This window comes from Camponotus vicinus, unplaced genomic scaffold, assembly GCF_025532165.1.
Source record: "Camponotus vicinus isolate PSW18456_S1 unplaced genomic scaffold, iyCamVici1.0 SCAF_3, whole genome shotgun sequence".
Taxonomy (NCBI): Eukaryota; Metazoa; Arthropoda; class Insecta; order Hymenoptera; family Formicidae; genus Camponotus; species Camponotus vicinus.
The window spans coordinates 15,545,753-15,568,580 of NW_028141967.1; the positions used below are offsets into that span (position 1 = coordinate 15,545,753).

Below are 22,828 nucleotides of genomic sequence, written 5' to 3' on the forward strand. Positions count from 1 at the left end.
AGCAGCTTGTCACTGAAGAGGTGCACGTTCATAGTAAACATTTTTACGTACAATGCTCTGAAAACGTCAATATTGGCATTGATAAAATGCACGTCATACTTGTTGTTGTCAAATAATGCGTTTTTTTTAGACTGAGATGGCTGCAGAGATATATAAATATCTCGAACAGCTGATGGGCTTGTCGGTTCAATTGAAACATTAATCAATTTTATATAAAACAGTAACGCTTGTTCACTTAGATGATCAAACGCCTTCGATTCTCTCGCCACAAACTACGAGAGAAATTGACTGAATGTCAGTGTCATTGGATGTATAAATCCTGCAGATTATGAAATGACATTTACGCGCGCAGCGTGCTATTTCTCGTTGTGTTCAGACAACTTTATGTCCGACGTAAAATTGCATTTGACTGAAACACTTTAGTCAAATTAACGTTACGACAGCATAAATACCTTTCTTGTGCTCAAAAAGAAATGAGAACAAGAAGGTACTTTTCTACCCTAAATTGTAAAAATTTATTATTTATGCATATCTTCCTCCAAAATTTCAATTCTCCTTTGTTTCACAGAGTGTCCCATTTTAATGTCCCACCCCAAATAACTTTCTTATTTTTAATTTTAGAAAAAGATGTTTCAGACAAAAGTTGTATGGTTTCAAGGGAGACATAAGGTGGTGTCATTAGTTTGACCTTGAATAGTTACTTGAAGGTCACGTGAAAGCCACTTTCAATTTTTTAAATGGAATCACCTACTTTTTATTACATATTCTTGCAGCTCGAGAGTTTTCCAAAACACTATAATTAAGTTAGTTTTCATTAAGTACTTTCCAAGTTATGAGGCTTGAAATCATTTCTTAATTTTACATAAACCATAAAATATCTTGTAAAATATTCTTTTTTTCGATTATCTTACCATAATACTTTTATGTACAAAATAATGAGAGAAATCAATTGGTGTAAAGAAAACACATAATTGTTTCGAAAAAAAAATGTAATTGTTAATTGCAAATTACATTTTTTCTTTCGAAACAATTATGTGTTTTCTTTACACCAATTGATTCCTCTCATTATTTTGTACATAAAAGTATTAAGGTAAGATAATCGAAAAATGAATATTTTACTAGATATTTTATGGTTTATGTAAAATTAAGAAATGATTTCAAGCCTCATAACTCGGAAAGTACTTAATGAAAACTAACTTAATTATAGTGTTTTGGAAAGCTCTCGAAATAAGCTACAAGAATATGCAATAGAAAGTAAGGGGTTTCATTAAAAAAATTAAAGGTGACCTTTACGTGACCTTGAAGCAACTATTCAAGGTCAAATTAATGACACCACCTTATGTCCCCCTTGAAACCATACAACTTTTGTCTGAAACATCTTTTTCTAAAATTAAAAATAAGAAAGTTATTTGGGATGGAACATTAAAATGGGACACCCTGTATATATTTTATATAAAGATTGCGGGAAAGTAGCTTATTGAAGGGCTCAGATTATCTTAGAAAATAATTCTAAATCATCCGCGCGATTGTTAAAGCCTATTATTTAGGCCGACGTTTATGTAGAAAGCTTTCTCGAAGCCCCGCGAAAGTTTACAAGGAACTAAGAGCGATCAACGATCGAGATATGGGTGAAATAACGAGGCTGAACAGCCTCTTTACGTCAAACACGTGCCCTTATCGAGAGGTAATCGATATCACGAGATTTTCCAAGCAGTGCTTACCCCTGAAGAGAGAGCGAGTTAGGAATCCCGTCAAGACTCTCCCTGCTGATGTCGTCGGCCATCGCGACCTTGAGTTGGTGCCCGAAGCTCGCCAGATTTTCCCTGAAGGCCTCACTTCCAGGCGTCAATGCACCGCTGGTGGGCGGCAAGGGTGTACCGTCACCCTCGTCCCCCTCCTCCCCCTCCTCACCCTGTTCGCCACCTACGAGGACTTCCTCGTCTTCGTTGTAGATCTTGAAGTAGGCGATGGTGAGGTATATCACCGAGATTATGAAAGATGGTATTGGAATTGCCATCGCGTACACAAGGTTCATGTACACCTGAGGAAGCGTTTCAAACATATGATTGGATGGAAACTAATATGCCTGATCTCCAGTTTAACAGCGTTCTTTGGAAAGAACCTCGCGAGCGAATTTTGATTGGGAGATCATTTACGACACACGTCAAGAGAGCTTCTAGATTCTAGCTATTAAAATTTTGCGCATGTAAAGGACACACCCCTTTTCCAAGGATTTTTAATATTCCAAATCACGATTGCAAGAAATCAATGTTTTTCTCTAAATAATAACGTAAATAAAAATGGTGATAATAAATAATAAAATTGTACGTAATTCGACAAGTAGTAACAGACCTTACATGGCCAGCCATATTGAAGGCGATACTCGTGAGAAGTGATCAAACATATTATTCTCCGTCTCTCTAATTAATTTGCAAACATCTCTCTATTAATTAAATTTTTTCTCGATGTTGCTATAGCGATCTTGTCGGCAAAACATGGATCAAGAGATACGGCGGTTTGTGTGAAATATATCCTCCCGCAAATTCATCGAAATATCCCCACAAGCAATGTTATTCGCGACACGTAATTCCATTTCTTCCTGTCGTCCGTTCGCTCCCAGGATTGGCAATACCTGAGCAATACAGAGAGAGATCGGCGGGCCTTCCCGATGTTATCGGCGATTTATAATAGCTCGCGTACTCGTGGAAATTGGATTTCTGTGCACCAGGAGAAATTTTCCTTTCTACCGCGATGGCTTCCTGGTCTTTGTCATCGACCGCCCATTCAACCGCTTGAAATGCATTGTCCGTTTCACGATCGCACTTTCGCGCCTCAGAAAAATCCCCCCTCGTGCTCGGAAATTCGATTGTTTACATTTCACACATGATAGCTGAGCTCAATCCTCGATAACGACGTGATTTTGGCGAGTTCAATTTTCGCGAAGAGAAACGTATCTCACGTCGACAGGAAAGAAACTCCCATCGAATGTTCTGCGGAAACAAATGTGAAACAATGTTCGTCGGTCGCGATCAAAGCGAAAATCTGGTGAATAAATTCGCCTCGTGTTTACAATTATTTAGAGCCGATACCGGATCCATCACTGTAGTCTCTTCAATTATTTCATGTATAAAGCAGTTTCGACCGTATGACACGTTTTGTCCTCGCTAGACAGCTGCAGTATCGATTCTCAAGTGCACGTTCCAAGTGGCTACGTAAACTCGGGCAAAAGTCATAACATTTTCGCGTGACTCGCACATACCCATAGGTGTGCATACACAGCAAAAATCGCTGACTATAACTCGGTCACTGGATTATACCGCGAGAGCTAAAGTCCACGTCAGCCCGACGGATACGAAGAATGACATGAATTTGTACGAGAGTTAAATTTACCGATTAGAGAGAGAGAAGGAGAAAGATGCGGGAAGATGAGGAATTAAAGGAGTTTGCGTATCTAGAAAGTGTAGCTCAGAGACCTGCCACATATCGAGGTCGCTGATGACTATCCCGGGATCCACTTTCGAGTAGTAACAGCTAAAGTTCTGTCCTATGTTGGCGTACTGCCGGTAGAAAATACTGCAATTCAGCATTGGAGGGTATCCACAGCCTTTTACGTTGGGGAACAGCTTGGCCCCGGTGAAGTACCAGGAGTCGTTGACCATGAGACCTGCGAACTTCCCCTCGTTATTGTTCGGCGACGGACGTTCTCCAGCGGGAGAACCGGAGGGACGGGCCCTCTCGGACGGGGAAAACCGCGTATAATGACTCCTGGATCTAGTACGCTCTCGTATTCAAGCGACAAATCAGAAAGGACGGACAAAAGTTATCTCTCCCGCAGGACCACTAATTTTAATTCTCTGTCTATTGAATCCATTAAGCCCATATCTGTTTTTAGCAAACGTTTTTTTTTCTTTATACACAGTTAATCGGAATAATTTATGATAAGCATATTAATGACAAATCCAACAATGCTAAGAAAATGGCTAAAAATGCGACAAAGCATTTATTTCGTAAATAAAATAATTATTAATTATGGAAAAAAATTACAGTAATATTTTTAACTAATATCTCAATTGATTAAGCAAAGAAGAATTTTATAATTTTGTATAAAACTTTTCCAATTCATATATACAATCAAATATATAATTATATAAAATTAAAATTGCTGTTTGATTTTATTGTTATTAAAAATGTCTTCAAAAATAGATACGAACGAAATAAATAATTTATGATAAGCATATTAATGACAAATCCAACAATGCTAAGAAAAATGCGACAAAGCATTTATTTCATAAATAGATAATTATAGAAAAATATTATAGTATTATTTTCATACTAATATCTCAATTGATTAAGCAAAGACGAATTTTATAATTTTGTATAAAACTTTTCCAATTCATATATACAATCAATTATATAATTATATAAAATTAAAATTGTTGTTTGATTTTATTGTTATTAAAAATGTCTTCAAAAATAGATACGAACGAAATAAATAATTTATGATAAGCATATTAATGACAAATCCAACAATGCTAAGAAAAATGCGACAAAGCATTTATTTCGTAAATAAATAATTATAGAAAAATATTATAGTATTATTTTCATACTAATATCTCAATTGATTAAGCAAAGAAGAATTTTATAATTTTGTATAAAACTTTTCCAATTCATATGTACAATCAATTATATAAAATTAAAATTGTTGTTCGATTTTATTGTTATTCAAAATGTCTTCAAAAACAGATACGAACGAAATAAATAATTTATGATAAGCATATTAATGACAAATTTAACAATGCTAAAAAAATGGCTAAAAATGCGACGAAGCATTTATTTCATAAATAAAATAAATATTAATTATGGAAAAATACTACAGTAATATTTTTAACTAATATCTCAATTGATTAAGCAAAGCAGATTTTTATAATTTTGTATAAAACTTTTCCAATTCATATGATATGATATGATATGTATAATCAATTATATAAAATTAAAATTGCTGTTTGATTTTATTGTTATTAAAAATGTTTTCGAAAACAGATACGAACGGAATAAATAATTTATGATAAGCATATTAATGACAAATCCAACAATGCTAAGAAAATGGCTAAAAATGCGACAAAGCATTTATTTCATAAATAAAATAAATATTAATTATGGAAAAATACTACAGTATTATTTTTAACTAATATCTCCATTGATTAAGCAAAGCAGAATTGTATAAGTTTGTATAAAATTTTTCCAATTCATATGTACAATCAATTATATAAAATTAAAATTGCTGTTTGATTTTATTGTTATTCAAAATGTTTTCAAAAACAGATACGAACGAAATAAATAATTTATGATAAGCATATTAATGACAAATCCAACAATGCTAAGAAAATGGCTAAAAATGCGACAAAGCATTTATTTCACAAATAAAATAAATATTAATTATGGAAAAATATTACAGTAATATTTTTAACGAATATCTCAATTTATTAAGCAAAGCAGAATTTCATAATTTTGTATAAAACTTTTCCAACTTATATGTACAATCAATTATATAAAATTAAAACTGTTGTTTGATTTTATTGTTATTAAAAATGTCTTCAAAAACAGATACGAACGAAATATAAAGGCAAATGGGAGGAAACAGATTAAACGTATGATAACATTATTACATCGATTGTCCAATGGTATTTTGTACCTGTAGGGGAAGGTTCCAACAGCCCGGTCTCGTCATTCACGGCAATGCTTACGTCGAGACCCTCGACGTACTCGCCTAAAGAGCGCTCATAACGCGACATACGCTTACTCTCTTCGTCGTCCTCGACACCTCCTACCACTTCGCCTCCCTCGTCCGACCCTTCGGACACGTTTTCCGGTAGCTTATAGTTGACGCGTATTTGCGTACAATCGTACAGCTCCTTAGTGCAACCCTCTCTACAGGATGTCCATGAGCAATTGCTCGCACCTGAACTCAACGATCATTCATGGGAATTCGGCCGCGAAATATAATTCAAGCGTCACATGTACACATCGAACACACATACTCGACTTTGCGTCAACCAACAGAGAATGACAGATATCACACACAGATACATATATATAGTTATATTGTGAAAGTGAACGCGATTGAGACATCAATAGTCGATTGCAAAATAGCAATTTTTAACTCGAAAACTCGCGAAATTAAGTCTTGAAGTCGGCAAATGTGTATCGACAAGCGTTATATATAACTTTCGTCAAGAAATATTTGCTGTCGATGTTCGAAATAATTATCGATTTATCGAGTCTTGGAAATATCTCACCATCTCTCTCCCTCTCTCTCTGTCAATTTAAATGAAAAGATGGCTTCAACAACTCAAATTTACCACCAATTACTCCAAAATATATAAATACAACTCACATACAAGCATACAATGCGAAATGATAGAGCATGAAAATAGAAAATGCGCATGCACGAGATGAAGAGCGAGGAAAACGATGGAAGCAGAAAATATTGGAGTAAGAAATTGTACCGTCAAGAGGCGTTGCGATGTAACTTGCGAGGATATTGACAGTACTGGTGCTCAATTGTAGAGACCACCTGCACTCTATTGATGTTTGTGGGGAGACGAGGATTGAAGCGACGAAGGAAGAATCCAGAGGGGGTACTTCGAATAAACGCGCGAGTCCCGGGGTACCAAGAGCACGAAGACACCAGTTGCATCGATCTTATCCCGATTCTATGTAATATCCCTTTCCTCTGATAATTTTCGTAATAATCGGTCAAATTCTTTTTTACATTTTTACATTTTATATAGAATTATTTCCGCGAATATCGTTTCAAAATATGCGGTTTCGCTGATTCTCTATCTCTGATTCTGTTTTCAAAAAGAGACAAAGCATCTCGGTTAATAATGATTAATATTTATAAAAGCGATTCGCAAAAATTGACAATTGCAAGGATTTATTGGTTCATGTAACACAAGAATCTTCTGAATAATGAAAAAAACATTCTATGTATTTTCGAATATGTTTATGCATTTTACATCGCGATCAATAATATCCATTCACAACGGCGAATTAAAATTTATAAGATTGCATTAAATTTTTATGTCCCGCGGTCTCACATATGTCACGAATGACATGACATGAAAGATATACGCCATCGAAGAATAAAAAATTCATATGGTTTTTTTGTACAATCTTCGTAGAATTTATTATTATCTAAAATGAGAAAAGCGTTTTTCCAGGTGACAAGGGAAGATAAAGCGATTCTCTCTTGTATCAGTTCCCGTTCCCGTTAAATCAAAGCGTAATTATTTTCGTAATCCACGTGGAATATTCCCAAAGGTTTATTAATAAAAGATAGAAACGGTCGCTCTTCTACACCAACTACATGTAATGCGATGAATATTATACAAGAGGGAGCATGTCGACTGTCTCATAGATGTTCTTCGTCACTTTCATTCAATCTGAAAATAGCCTTTCCAATCGTTCGTGAGAATTGCATATTTTGACGCTGACCCAATTCTGCAAATGGAAATTTACATCAGTTTCTAGTGTCTGTCCATCATTGTCTGTCACTTTTGATAGTGAAATATTTTATGAAGTCATGATATATAGAGTCTCTTTTTTCAAACAGTCTATTATTTTTCCTAATAACTTTAAAACCATTTTTCTTCTTTTTAAAAAATTATATATAATGTACGTTCCTTCGAAATAATCAAATGCGATTTGTAATTTTTTCTGCAACGTTAAAAAACAGATCTTTCACCACATACAAGCACAAAATGGAGTACACATTCGTACCGACAAGCACACATGCTTGAATATACAAGCTAAGAAGTATGAAGATATATAAACTGTACATCGCCAATCGCGAGTGGAGAAACTACCCCAGAAAAATGAGGAGCGAAGAATAGAGATCTCGCAGGATACAGCATGCAACGAGAAGCGACAACGAGAGCGAAGGGGGTGAGTGAAAGGTGCCGATTGTTCACCTCTTCTGGATTCAACGTCGATGGTGACACACTCGGCGGGTCGAGTGTCAAACTGCATGAAGATGGTGGTGAAGGCGGGGTCGATAACGAAGGGGACCAAGAAGAGGAAGGCGAAGAGGCTGAAGGTGCTGAGGAGGATGAAGAACGCGGTCGTATAGAACAGCAGCTTCTGCAGGAACGTCTGCTTCTCCTTTTCGTCCGCCATCTCGGAGAACAAACGGCAGTGCTGGTTTCGTGCTGGAGGCTTTTAAGCGACGTCGTCGCCGTCGTTGTCGTCGTCGTCGTCGTCGTCTTCGTCGTCGTCGTCGTCCTTGGCGTGCTCGCTGCTCGTCACGTCGGACGTCGAAGAGACGGAACGAGATCTGCGGACAATCCTCGAGTTTTTGCTCTTCGTGCTATCTTGAGAGTCGAGCTTTCTTTGTGTGCGCTTCGAAAGATATCGCGGAGAGTAATCTTCGAGATGATTTCTGTCACAGAGGTTCCCCGGGGCTTCGTGTGCGCCCTGGAGCCCCGAGGTGTCTTTGTAGGCATTGTGTAACGAGAAAACCATTTATCTTGATCGCGCTTAAGTGACATACGGACATCGATTAAACTCTTTTTTCCCTCTTCTCGCCGCGTACATTCGGTCGAAAAAAAAAGAGTATAAAACTTTTTACATTATCTAAGGGTTGCCCCATAGAATCTATTTTATCTTTTGATGGACACAACGTGCCTGGGGCCTGTAAATGGCAATGGAGAGATAGGCAAAATCAATACTGTCAGCGATATGAGACTAACATTTTTTTATCCTAGATTTATAGATTGTGACAATTAATGAAAGAATCTTTATAACTTTTTTCTATAGACTCAATTATATTTTTTTTAAATAACCCACAAAGATAGATTGTGTCCTTTTTATGATACAATACACTATTACTATTAAATATTATTAATATTATTAAAAATTGATTAATATTATAAAAGATTGATCATTATATATAAATTTCATGACTTAAGTTTGTACAATAGTCTCGTATATAGGACACATTTAATTTCAACAGAGGTTAATTGCAGGAAGTAAAGTGTCAAACAATTACGTTTTGTCTACGCGTTTCCAACTTGGTCCACAATACTATCGACTCTCGACACAATGATGTAAGATTGCACTGTTCTCGTTAAAGATAAACGAGATGAACAATACCCATTCGAAACTTTGCCACATGAATCAATTTTTATCGAATTCTTGTTGCAGACACACAACTCTTTTTAATTTCATCACACATAATATCGATCCTATTTTATTATGAAATTTTATATCCGTCTTTTATATATTAAAAAAATTAATTTATATATATTATTAATTATTATATTAAATTATATTCACGTTTATATACATTATATATTCGATTATTTTATATTATATAATATATAACGCGAAAGAATCAAAGCGACGAAATTCTGTGCTCATTGAAATAGCTTTAGAACATTTAATATCAAGATAAGTCTGCTCATCAAATTGCTTGAACATCGAAGAGGATTTGTGATGCAATTTTCTACGGATTTTCCGATATCTTACAGAAAAATGAAACGGTCGTTGTCAAGATTCTTCCTTCGAAATCTAAAATATTGCTTTACAATATTGGTTTTTTATTTATATAGATTACCATCGTACATACGCGTTGCGCGAAGATCGATAGGGATAAAACTTATGCCAGCTTTAAGCAAGTTTATGTGAGTCCACGTGGAGACGTTTAATCGAAGAGATTAGAAACTTTATATCGCGTCCTTCAACAAGCGCTTGAAAATAACTACTCACTTACTTAGTTGGTTCTTTGTTATATTAACAATATATTATTAAAATAAGATTATATTTATGCATTTCATTAAAGATAAAAAACCAAAGGTTATCAAAAAAATATACGTGTTGTGTGATGAATTGAAACATAAAGATAGAGGAATTATTTCTACTTAATTCTAATTTACTATTTATTTAGGAAAAAATAGAGTGATTTTATGAAATTTTAATAATTAATTTATGCTAATTCACGAGATATTAATGTGTGATGATAAGATACATTTTTTTACTCACAAATTTATACGCGTATGAATTATTTCAGTGTCTTTTGTCTTTCAATTTTTAGCTTGAGATACAAATATATTCACGACATGCACAAGAGTTGCCTTAATACAACCTTTTCCTAAGCTTGCTGCGCTTCTAATACATGATTTACGTTGCGGGTTATACCCTATTATATAGCGTGAGCTCTATCTAACCTTTCTCTAATGCAATTTTTACAACACAAAAGGTATGAATAACAAAAGTGAGTTTATTTCAAAGTCATTAACAATTCCGAATAAAAAACAATTGCATCAAAACATCTCTTTTATTTTATTAATTAATAATTAATGAGGAACAAATTTTTCGAAGATACTCAAAGCTTATATCTTAATCTTCGATCGGTTTTAGAAACCTTTTTTTCGCTATGGTACTTACTCCCACAGTGGCAAAGCATACATGTATCTCGACAGTCCTTGAACATTCATTTGCAAATGGGTTTTGCTCGTCTCGCAAGAATCTAAATCGCATCACGAGATCCGCGATATACTCGAGCCGTTCCATTTTAAGACACCTCAGGCATTGTTGGACCTCGTAAACCCCGAGAGACTCGATCGCGTCGTGTCACGCAAAGAAAGCTCGATCGTCGGGGTCGATGTAACGGTACCCCCTATGTCGAAGATGCGAGTGCATCAGGGCTCGGCGCCCTCTTCCTGTGCCCCCTCATCATCATCATCCACCTCCTGCTCGTCTTCCCGCGTTCCTCGCTCCTCTGCCCCCCTGCCGATCTCTTCGTCTCCTACTTCCGCTCACTATGTCACACTGCTGTCCACCGTGAACATTTGACCCCGCGAATCACCGCGAATCACGCCTTCGCGTCACGAAGGACCTGGTCGTTGGATAGATGGAAAGCGGGAGGGATGCGGGAAACAGACGGGGTAACAGGGGAAGGGGTAGATAAACAGTACACCGTGTCGCGATTTTTCGTGGATCACGACGGGGTCCACATAGCGAGCGCTTTCAGCGACGAGCTTCCATCGGCGGTCCTCCCGAGCGGGGGTGCGAAGCTCTCGTCCTGACCGCGGCGCCGACGGATGCCGGGCTACTGCAGTCGGTGGAGCTTTCGGACGAGCTTATTTTCCCGACGTCAGCGCCAACGACGGCACTTCGTGGCATCGACCGCCACCTCCGCTACCGCCGATGCCGAGGATGACGACGACGACGACGACGAAACTTCGCGTCGTCGTCGTCCGAGGGTGAGATCCTCCCCTCCGTAAAACTCCGATCGCGTTTCTCGTGCTCTCCTTCTTTCTCTGTCTCTCCCGCGATTACTTTCCGCCTACAATTTATCGCTATTGTTGTCTGTCGGGTGGTTGTTCAGCGATTTATATCACTGTAAGTTTACACAAGCTTCGCTTCAAACGAAACCGGAGCTTTTCTCCTTCCTCCTCCCTCGTGTAATTGGCCTTTCTTTCAAATTTCTCTTATATTCTTTAATCATGGAAGAAGATGAGTTAGCTATTTGAGACGTCATAATGTGATTCTCAGATCTTTTTTAGGAGAATACACAAATTTTGAACTTGCGCAATTATATCGTTGAAATGTATGATTTATAAAATCTATCTTTTTGTATATTTCTTCTTTTTTCTATTTTAAAAATTCTTTTATTATATTAGAATTATCTCCATTTTTTGTCTTTAATGATACTTTGTTTTCCCTGTATTTTTTTATCTGCTTTTATTGCTTATTATTTATTTAAGATACGCAAGATTTTTAAAGAGTCGGTTAAGGGTAATGATAATTGATCGACGGATTGTGATTAAATAAAGCTGAACATAGTGAAGTCATCTTAGTCTTGTGTGTAATAGGGGAAAACAGAGATTTTATTCCAAAACGTTATGACTAATGTATGCTTTAATATCGGATGCATTCTTGGAATTATCGCTTGGAAGATGCAAAAAGAAATGTAACGTGATGCATTGATACAATAATACAGGATGCTATTTTCTCTTCTCTTCATTTCATAATCTCTTAGAATTTTATTTAAAAAATTAAAATATTAAAAATTATAATATTTATTATAATATAATATATAAAATTATAATTAAATTAAAAATTATAATATAATTACAAAGCATACCAACGTTCGTCCATAATATTACATCTATATATTCTTTTATTAAGAAAGAGTTTATTAATTAAAAAAAAAAGTTTGAAAAAAAATAAAGTCGAATGAGATAAAAATCTTTTTTAGGAATTAAATATATTTTCTTTCTGCTTGAGACGACCAAGTTGTGATATGCTAAGGGGGAAAATCAATAAGCACTCTTGTCTAGTTGGAGTTTGGAACAGTGAAGTCACCGGAAACGAAGTTAAGCTCCTCGCCAAAGTCCCGAAGAGAAAGATGCGGAAATTTGAGGAAAGCATCTCGCGAGTGCTTTCAATTTATCGCGCGGCTTCGAATTTATTTTAAGTATACTGACTTCGTTAATTGGCACCCTTCAGGTGCTATTTCCCCAGATGCTTCGAATGTTTATTATTCTCATCGAATGACGTAATTCTAGACGATCGGTCGAGCGGATCTCGATATTCATTTCCTTCTAACGACGAAGAAAGCTTCGCGTAATGCAGTTTCCGTCAATCACATCGCGCGCTAAATTGTGCAAACGCTATTAAGGAGGGTGTCAACCGACTCGCAGCGGCTTCGATTAACGCGGCGAATGCAATTTATTGTAAGCCCTTCGATACTTCGCACCGCGAAATGTGGAACGCGCGATTCGCATTTTGCGATCATCAAATCCAATCACGTTTAAGTTTCATTGGAAGAATTAAATTTAGCTCTTAATCAATAGAGAAAACGTGTCAAAAACGAGAAATTATTGGCAATGTGCGGAGTAAAAATTAATTTTCAATTTGTATCGCTAAAAGTTAATATTATCACTTCTTTCTCAATTAGATTGAAAGAGTCATAAAAAATGAAGACTCCAAAATTCTTTAACATATTAAAATATGGAGTTGTTTGACACATGTGTAATTTTCCTCAAGTTATTTTTATATTATTACAGAGTATCTTTTCTTTTATATACTTGTCGTTTTACTTGTTTACACTTGTTTTTTTCTGGTTCGAAGATATCAACTTTTATTAAAAGAAATTTACAAGATTATAATGATTAAATTTATCAAGTTTATTAATGAATATTTAAACGTAACGAAAGTGCACTCAGTTCGAATATATTACGTAAAACTAAGAAATGTTTGATGATAGTTTATTATAACATCATGAGAGATCATCCCACAAACTTGTCTTCATCGATATAACCTCTTATTACTAATCGATTAAACACCTTTTAGTAAAATTAAACAAACTTTTTTAAACTTCAAGTTATCGAAGAAAAAGGTACATATATTATATTTTTTCTTTTTTATACGAGTAATAAGAGGAAGAAGAAACCAATCGTCATTTATATATTATATATATTCATATAAATTTATTATAATATATTATAATTATTATATATATATATATATATATATATATATATATATATTATAATTATTATATATATATATTTATATAAAAAAATTATTTAAGCTAAATTTTTGATTAATTTTGTGATAAAAATATTTTTTATCTTTTAAAGTTGTCTTTTATCTCTCCCTGTGAGATTTATTTTTCTTTTTTCAATAATATGGAAGCAATTAAGAAGATCTCATGATTTAATAAAACCGAAAAATGATGATTCAATACGAATCATAAAGAAACTAATACCCAGACAACACACATCTCTAAAAGATGTCTAAAAAGCGACTTAAAGTCGTTTTATTGTCCTTATGTCTTTTAGTCTCTTTGTGCTGTCTGGATATAAAAGAAATCACTATGTTTCCAGGAATAATATTGTAATATTAAAAGGAAGAATTTTTTGAAAAATTAGTATTAATGAAAAATTTTTCTTCAAAAGATTAGCCCTTATTCATGTAAATGAAAATCTCTTCTTGAATCATCATGCAAGTAAAATAGTGGTGCTATCGTTGTATTATCTCTCTCTTTATTAACAGCAGTTATGAAATGCCATCATTGTCATTACTGTCTGGCATAATGAGACGACTTGACCTTAACGATGTAATCCGGAATAGTTTCAGACTGATTCGTCCCCTTTATTGGCAGTCCTGCGGAAAATTGGCCGACAGCCAATGAACCGAAATGTGGGCCAGCTTCCTCGATCAACGATAATTTCACATTTGCCCTTTTTCCTGTTTTCGTGCCATATCGAATGCAAAGCTGCTAAGCCTTTATTAATTGCAATTCAGTACGAATTGATATCGGTTGACTTTTTGTTTGTCTTGGCAAAGAAAGACAAGCAGGAAAAATTTTTCATATTGGCGAAATTAAATCAGACAAGGTCATAATTTCAGAAATAACTGCAGAATTCTTTCAAATAAAATTTAGCCAAATTTCATTCTAGAAATATTCGCGAATAAAGAGGAATTTAAAAATTCATGTTTGAATAGAAGAAAGATCTTGTATATATATGTTTCATTTTGTTTCAATTAATAAATATGAAACATGTGTAATGAGTATCAAATACCGACAAAATAATATGGGTTTTAATCTCACAATAAGAGACTTCATAATTACCATATTTCACAAAACAACATGTCGAGTGATAACCCAAATCCCGTAAATCTTGTGAAATCCCGCATGATTAATTGATAAGAGCGATCAATACAAACATTCTCGTAAATTTCTTTTCGAGAGATTTTAATAGAAATATTTAAAAAAATATCTGTATTTCAATAATCCTGCAACATCCCACCCATTTATCAATTCAAGCGGAAGACTAAAATTTTTGAAATATTTCTCAAGTTATAATGCGGAGAGAAAAATATTCGTCTCTCTCTGTATTAATCACAGTCTGAGTTTTCCTCATCGCTGAGTTCTTCTTCAGAGAGCTCGAATGGATTATTGGTGATATCGAAAGCCATTTCTATTTACGGCGATGAATGCGCGCGCGAGTGGATGCAAATATATTCCTTGGGTCCATCGATGCGACACTCGTTTCAATCGGGGCTAAATTAAGGACGCGCCCGAGATTAACAACACACTTCGTCCACGCGCAATTATCCATCATCTCTATCCCGATTGTGAGAGCACGTGAAAATGATAGATACGCAGGAGAAGACCGTCGACATCCGTAATTAGGACATTCCCAGGATTCCCTCGCGAGGATACCCAGTCCCTGCGAATCTCTAATTGGCTCGGCGAGTCAGTGATGCGAGCCAAGCGCCGAGGAACAAGATTCGATCGATCTTTCTCGGCTTCCTTTCTTTCCCAGGTAACTCTTCGTGACGTCAGCGGGGAGAGGATCGCGGCTTCCTTTGACGTGGAGATCCCACCGGCGATCGAGACAACGACTCGGAATGGAATCTCGAGGATTTCCGAAGTGGAAATTAAAAACAATCGTGGATCAACAATTGAGGCCAGCATTTCTCCGTCCGATTTTTCATTCGGGTCATTTGTCTTACTCTCGACAATCGTCGTGACGAAACACCCCCTCAATCGACGCGCGTGGGCGGCACGGGCTGCTGATCTAAATGTGCGTATCGCGACTGGCCCGCGATGACGAAACGCGTGGTGTTGGTAGCAACGCGGGGATATTGATTTTTTGATACAATACGGCAACTGCGAGGTGGAGCCGTTGCAGCTCCAGTGCTTGTCGTACACCGCCATATTTGTTTCCCTCAGGCAGGCCAGCGGAGACTGCGGAAAGCGGATTTCCTGCGGTTCGTCACGGACCGGCGAGTCATCCTGCCATTGCGTAAGTACAGATTGGAGGATCTAAGACGCAGCAAGCCCCCGCGCGATCATCTGTGCGTTTTCCGCGAGCGGAAATTACGCGAGAAGCGCGGACTCCGAGCGCTTAAGCAACCCCTCGACGCGAGATTCGGCGACGGATTCGCGCTCGCGACGGAACACGCGTAAACAATGCGTGACAAGTGCTTGACAGGTGGTTGCCTCGACGAGAAAGTATCCCGGACAATTTTCCTCTCGACGTGGCTGAGTGCTTGTTTGCTAGAGTGCCGCTTTTCTGACGCGTGCTCATCATTCGAGTGCTTGACGTCCGCGTGTCGATAATATCGCCGGCTCGATCAATCGAGGAAAGCAACAAACTTCTTTACATCCTCCAAGATAGTTGTCGTGATCGATTTAGTGGGTCACCGAATTATTCTAATGTCGACAAAAGTGGTTTAAAGAAACTGGAGCACAAAAAGAGCCGCATGACATTTTCAATGGAGGACGATTCACGTGCTTTGGAAGTCGCCAAGAAAGAAACGCGTGGGAAAAACCTAATGAGTTTTTCCATACGTTTTTCTTAGATGCTTTTCTAAATCTTTCCATAAAATAATGCCGTCATCAGATGGAAAATAACGTTCCACTTGATTTAATTCATGTAATTACATCTCTGCTGAAAACAGTATCGTGGAATCTCTCTTCTTCCGTTAAAGGATTTTTCACGGAATTGTTATAAATTATAAAAGTGAAGTTAATCCAAGTGTAGAGCCGATCAATCTAACGTAAAAGCGCATTCCAATATGATCGCAATCGATCGTTCATTCTCGTCTACAACACGTGTTAATCACGCGTTCGTCTGCTTAGTTAAATGAAAACTAGATACGTTCATTTATTTCTGCTTTCTCGATGCACGTATGATGTTCATTGAACATGTGAAGCATCTATATAATACAATTCCCATAAATTTATTGAGAAAAAGAGAAAAATGCGCGTAAAAGTGACATTTGAAGGCATGAGACGTCCATTTGTGATATTATTCTCAATCTATAAAGTGATTTTATTATAATAAAATATTTCTCTATAATATTCTTATTAAAAAAATATACTTAATATTTTTTATTACATTCTCTTATTATTTCACTTTTATTATTTTATTATTTTATTGTATTATTTTATTGTATTATTTTATTATTTTATTATATTATCTTATTATTTTATTTTATTCGTAGCGTAGTTAAAGACGTAAAATGAATTATATCTCGTATAAAGTTGCGGCGCTAGCTGAAAATAGATGGATATCTATAGCTCCTGTTCGTAACTAGAATTGTAAAACATAACATTCTGTAAAAAAGGAAGTGTACCATTATTGAACGATAAAGATGACGTTGGTCCACCGGTAAATTGAAAATATACGTACGGAAATATGTCTGCGTCGCGCGCGAAAGGTCTTTGCGCTGAATAATTTAAAACCGGATGATCGATTCTCCCTCTTTCTCTTTTTTTCTTTCTCTCTTTCCCCTCAGGTGAGTCGCGCGACGGACTCTATTCCAGCCGACCTCATTTGGGATTCGATCGAATCGCATAATTATACCGCATAATAACATTGATGCGCACGTTTTCATATCTACATCACGTTGCACATCTACAATCACGTATTTACGTTCGTAGATTGTTATAAAAAGAGAAAGCCTCTCCAGCTTTTCAATTAATGACTGTTGATGAAGTTCTTCTTAAAAAATACATATAAAATTAATTAGCCTCAATATATGAAAATTGACGATCCTAGTCATTACTTGTCTGTCTTTCTTCGCTGCCAACGCTATTTTAAGTTAATTATCGTACATAGAGACTAGTACAGATATAGATTTAATGTTGTTTCACGGCACAAAGAGATAAGTCACTTACTGCAGAGAATCGCCCGTATATTTCCGCGCTGATCGATACGAAATATTGATGTTGATACGCGCGCTAGATTCGACTTGCGTGCATCGATGCGGTAAACGATAGGCGAGAGATGGACGCGCGTAGAAAGCCGCATAAAACGGAGGCGCCACACCGTCTGAGAGTTCAGCGCTCGATAAAATTACGTTTCGTTTCAAGCAAACCTTATTTTTACTCGCATTTTTCCTCCTCTCGTTCTCTCTCCAGTCAAACTTCGCGTCTCGCGAAGGTCGTTAGCGAAATTGTGTCACGATATCGCGGCACACGCTCATTTTGCGAAACGAAGGAAGAGTGATTGCTTCATTCCTGAAAGGGATTTTGGATATTTTTTTTTTCTAATCATTCAAGAGAAATCGATCAGCTAGATTTTGCTCACCGAAAGGATCATTTCAGTGCCAGCAATACGGAGAAATCGAAAATTCATGAGATGGGATTGTATATTTACGTTGGCGCCAGCTGTAAAAGGTTTTATGGGATTTTTAGAGAAAACGTGTATTCCGGTATATTAGAAAAGATAAAACTTTAATATCATGTAAAAGTTTACGACCCTCTGGCGCAGCAGTTGTGCCTATTTTTGTCCCCAGAATTGATCTGCGTAATCATAAATATCGACGATACCAATAAATCGACTCTCACGGCTGCCTTTCGGATAACAATCGAAAATACGAGGGGCAAAAAATTATGCCGCGTGCTAGATATCTCGTCGATCATTTTAATCGAGCGCATGAAACGTGGATGGTTGTCGACCTAGTTGAGAAACTTTGCACAGGCCATCAGCCGCAATGCATATACACCTAATTTCATCCGCAGCTGGAAATTGTTGTATTGCTTTAGCCTACTTTATTTGCCTCGTAACAGTTCCTTTACAATTTTATCGTGATACACTAGACTACTTTGAAAACTTTCTTCAGAAAACGACACGACAACTGTACCTGATTCAGACGCGGGGCAAAATTTCTAGAAACTGAAATTTAATTCGAGTACTCTTGCAAGGCTCGAGTTTTCCAGGATGAAAAGAAACAGCAGATATCGCTCTTCAGCTCGAGAATTTGCACGAATTGTGCATTTGCGTCGTCACTTGACAGGAAGGGGTGTTTTGAAAAATCGCCACCCCTCTGAGATCTCGCCGCCTCTCTGAAAATCATTCCGCATCATCATCCCCTTTAGCGTCTTCGCGGCATATAATGACGTCAACTGCGGTAAGCGTCAGCGCACGTTGCAGTTGGACGACGCGCAGTCGCGCGGCGACGCGGATCGATGTGCGCCTCTGCGAGGGTTCCATGTCACACGAGGACCAGGACAGAATATACGCGCGGGCGGTGGACTCGTCCTGTGGTAAAAAGGAGAGACTTCCCTTGCGAGAAACCGACGATGCGAACGTGCGTTCGCGTCTTTTCGTAGAGCGAGCTTCGGTGGGCTCGCGAGAAACGCAAAACGTCAGTGCTAAGTGCTTCTCGAGGACGAAAGCTGGAGTTCTAACGTGCCTCGCGTCGAGTTTGCGAAATGTTGCGGCGACGCCAAGAGTTTTACACGCGTTGAATCCCGCAAGATGTAGAAAAGACAGCCGGTGTCGGCAAGAAATACAACCAAACTCGCGGCTCTTGATGGCTGAGACTCTCTGAGAAAACCGCCCCGATTGATGGAGCTGTCTCTTTCAAGGTAATTTCCATTCTCCGTCCAGAAACACGCATCGCGCAGGCCTTATCGAGGAATTTCGACTTATATAAGAGCCTGAAACAAATATACGGCTTGATTTCAAGATTTTTACTCAGCGTATCTTATCAGAATGTCAGAGAACTCGTGAACGAACCGGCATCTTCGCGAATGCTGCAGCAAAATATCAAGAATCTCCGACTGATTTATAGACTCTTGCAGCTCTTAAATCACCGTCGACTTTATTTCAATCCGAGCGGATACAAATAGCGCGTTCGACGCAGTAGACCAGCTACGCACTTTCGCCCGCATAAGATGAACAAACGGGAGTAGAGGGACGATTGGTGACCGGTCGAGCGATCAATCCAACCAACCGGAGCAAGATGCCGAAACCAGTCCCGGTGGAGAACCTGGTGATACCGCCGCAGGATGGCCGCATCTGCGGCACGATTTGCATCTGCCAGATGACGTTGGTGCTGTCGTCGGTCGCGCTGGTGTATCTCACGGTCGCGATCTACATGCCCTGGGGACGGGCGTCCCAATCTGGCATCAGCGAGGTGCCAGCGATGTGCACGACGATTCGCGCGGTGAACGCCGACAATTGCGATTGGGGCAGCTGCGGCGAGTGGTGCCTGTCCAAGACGTCCGGGCCGTGCGCGCAGATCCACGTGAACCTGCGTAGGAACGGCTCGACGATCCTACTGGCGAACTGTACCAACACGACCAACAAAACGTGCTACGGCATCGACCAGGAGAACGCGAAGCGTTCCAAGTGCATCGCGGACGAGTGTCGTAATCTCACCGGCACCTTCAACTGCTCCGCGGGCACCTGCATCAACATCACCGACGCTTTCGAGTGCATGTTCCACGACACGGATCCGCCGCTCAAGTGTTCCGGTCGTCGCGGGAAGATCACCTGCATCGACATAGACGGTTTGTTTAACTGTAATCGCGGCACCTGCGAGCGCATACGTACCCCGTACAACTGCGATCGCAGGTGCGTCGACATCCCGACCAGGAACAAGAATATGATCCTCATGAGCGGCGACAAGGTGTACCTGAGTCAGTGCGAGCGAGCGATAGACGTGGAGACCAATCGGGAGATCTGGCACGAGGATCGGGGCGACGTTATGATGGCATCTTGCTACGGGATCTTCAACTCCTCGATGGGCGTGGAGGCGGTGGATTGCATCAACGGTTCCATGCTAGAGAAGGATCTGCTGACCGACCTGACCAACTTCACGTATCTGTCCTACCTGTTTTTATACGCCACGAAACCCCTCGACAAGCAAGTCGCGCCACCGGAGCAGAGCCTGATCATCGCCAACGAGAGCCGGCTGCTCATCAATCTCGAGGGATGCGTCAACACACTTCGGGACGAGTGCAAGGCGTTCCTTCACAAGTACGGGAAGGACGGATCCGACCATAACGCCCGCGCCAGATTCCCGTGTTACTACGCAGAGGACAACACGGACGTTGTCGTGTCTCATTTCGATCTCGAGACGACCTATAAAGAGTTCATAGTCGCCCTAGTGCTGCCGAGTATCCTGTTTGTCGTCAGCTGCCTGACTCTGATCTTCTGTCAGAGGACAGTCGTCGTCGGGGACGACGCTAAAATGAGGTTCAAGGGCAAGCCCGGCACGCTGGTCTCGATAGAGAGGAGCGCGTCGGGCAATTTAGGGGATGCTGGCGGAGGAGATTCTGTTATGGCGCTCTGAGATCCGTCACGTAAGAAACATTTCAGTTGGGCAGAAAATGGTCGCGGCCTTGAGCGGCATGGTTGTTACGTAGCTGATTATATCGCTGCATTTTTTCGGTCTCTCCAAATCACGAAAAGATTTCAAGATTAATTTCTTAGAATTAGATCAACTTTGACATTTCACCGATCTAATTAATTGTAGAGTCGTGTCTCTCTCATTCGATCGAAAGTCCAATCAAAGTACAATCGTCTTGCGACAATTATTTTTACATTACAATTAATAATCTTTGTCAGTGTAGCAATTTTTCTAGCTTATAAATCTATCGTATATACATATATATATAAGCATGGCATGATATAAAAAGAGATATTGTAATTTTAATAAAATATAAATTGTAGACCTAAAGAATAAGTACGTTGAATTTTTCTTTTTTTCCAAACTTATTACAAACTTATTATAAAATCTTTTTTTTAATCTTTTAATCTTAAGGAAATATGTGATGAGCTTTGGATATTTTGTAGAATATTTTCAAATAGAAAGCACGTGTATTTTTCTCTTTAATACTTACTCGATATTGTAATAATTACTCATTCAATTCCACACAAATTACTAAATCTATTATATACTTTATATTTTTATATAAATAATTAATTATAATACATTAATTATATATTAATAATTTAATACATATATTTATAAATTTTGCTGTTAATATCTCAAGATATTTATAAAATATATAAAATTCATAAATATATATAAATAAATCTTGAATGAAAATCTTGAGATATTAGCAGCAAAATTCATAAATATATATCAAGATTACAAAAAAGGCTTAGAATCCGACGTAGATTTTGGTACGTGAATATAAATGAGATAAATATAAATATATAAATGAGAGATATATTTTGAATCTGAATTGAAATTTTATATGTAAATTATTTTCAAATTGATACATATTGTCATCATTCACAGTAGCTAAAAAGCTACACTAGAATGTGCGTTTTCCCTATTTCATGCCATTCTACAAAGTCCAAAGTTCATTAAAATCGCAAAGATAAATCTCCGCAAACTGTTCCTCGGTAGACAATTACGGCCACCTTTGTTGCAATATTGCAATACATATATATTTCTAATGTTGTGTTAACAGGCATTCCCCTCCTGGAGGAGAGTCCGGCTCGTCAGTCGATATTCTCCCTGCGCGGGCATTATTGAGGTGTGGGGAGGGGGGGAACGCGTGATCAAAAAATTCTCATCTTGCAATTTAATAAAACAAACAAGCCACACGTGCACATTCCTGCAAAAATATCTGAGCGAAAAGAACGGAGGAGCGGTTAAAGAACAAAAAAAAATACCAAGAAGAATTTATCTACTCGCACTGCCTGCACCAAATATTTGGAAGAACGCACATGCATGCTTATGTGACATGAAGAGGCGACATCACGACATCGAACGTACAATTCGGCACGATTCTCTCATTGAAAAGGACCCAATCGCTAGAAAGACGAGGAGATTCACCCAGAGTTTGACATCTTTCACACGTGACGCATTTGTAGTCCTTTAAGAGGTTCCCCTTTTCTGATTGATTTGCCGTGACCTAGCTACCGAATAGCTAAAAAGTGACTAACAACCGGGAGACGCGCCTTCGCCGATGGATGATCGACTCAGGACGAGCTCTCGATAACTCGCTTGCTTAATAATTTCATAACCATTAGAAGTACACGAATAGATATATACG

General features: G+C 38.0%; 2 protein-coding genes across 4 annotated transcripts in view; one reads left to right on the forward strand and one right to left on the reverse strand.

Moving 5' to 3' along the window:
• LOC145968358 (cilia- and flagella-associated protein 298) overlaps positions 1-22,828 on the reverse strand; it is a 55,478-nt gene that overhangs the window by 6,338 nt on the left and 26,312 nt on the right. The window contains exons 1-5 of one of the 3 annotated variants that reach the window (XM_083093746.1): positions 10,676-11,160; positions 7,974-8,335; positions 5,693-5,959; positions 3,474-3,664; positions 1,722-2,041 (exon numbers count right to left, since the gene is read on the reverse strand). The exons of 1 other annotated variant lie outside the window; for it this stretch is intronic. In XM_083093746.1, coding sequence (XP_082949872.1) covers positions 1,722-2,041; positions 3,474-3,664; positions 5,693-5,959; positions 7,974-8,178 — 983 coding nt within the window. In that variant the 5' untranslated portion in view covers positions 8,179-8,335; positions 10,676-11,160. Of the gene's footprint in view, positions 1-1,721; positions 2,042-3,473; positions 3,780-5,692; positions 8,336-10,675; positions 11,161-22,828 lie in introns of those variants that run through there. One more of the 3 variants, XM_083093748.1, reaches the window with a different exon arrangement.
• Teh3 (tipE homolog 3 phospholipid transfer protein) lies at positions 16,997-22,382 on the forward strand. The gene is made up of 2 exons (XM_083093353.1): positions 16,997-21,121; positions 22,241-22,382. The coding sequence occupies exon 1, from the start codon at positions 19,777-19,779 to the stop codon at positions 21,109-21,111; it is 1,335 nt and encodes a 444-aa protein (XP_082949479.1). The 5' UTR covers positions 16,997-19,776; the 3' UTR covers positions 21,112-21,121; positions 22,241-22,382.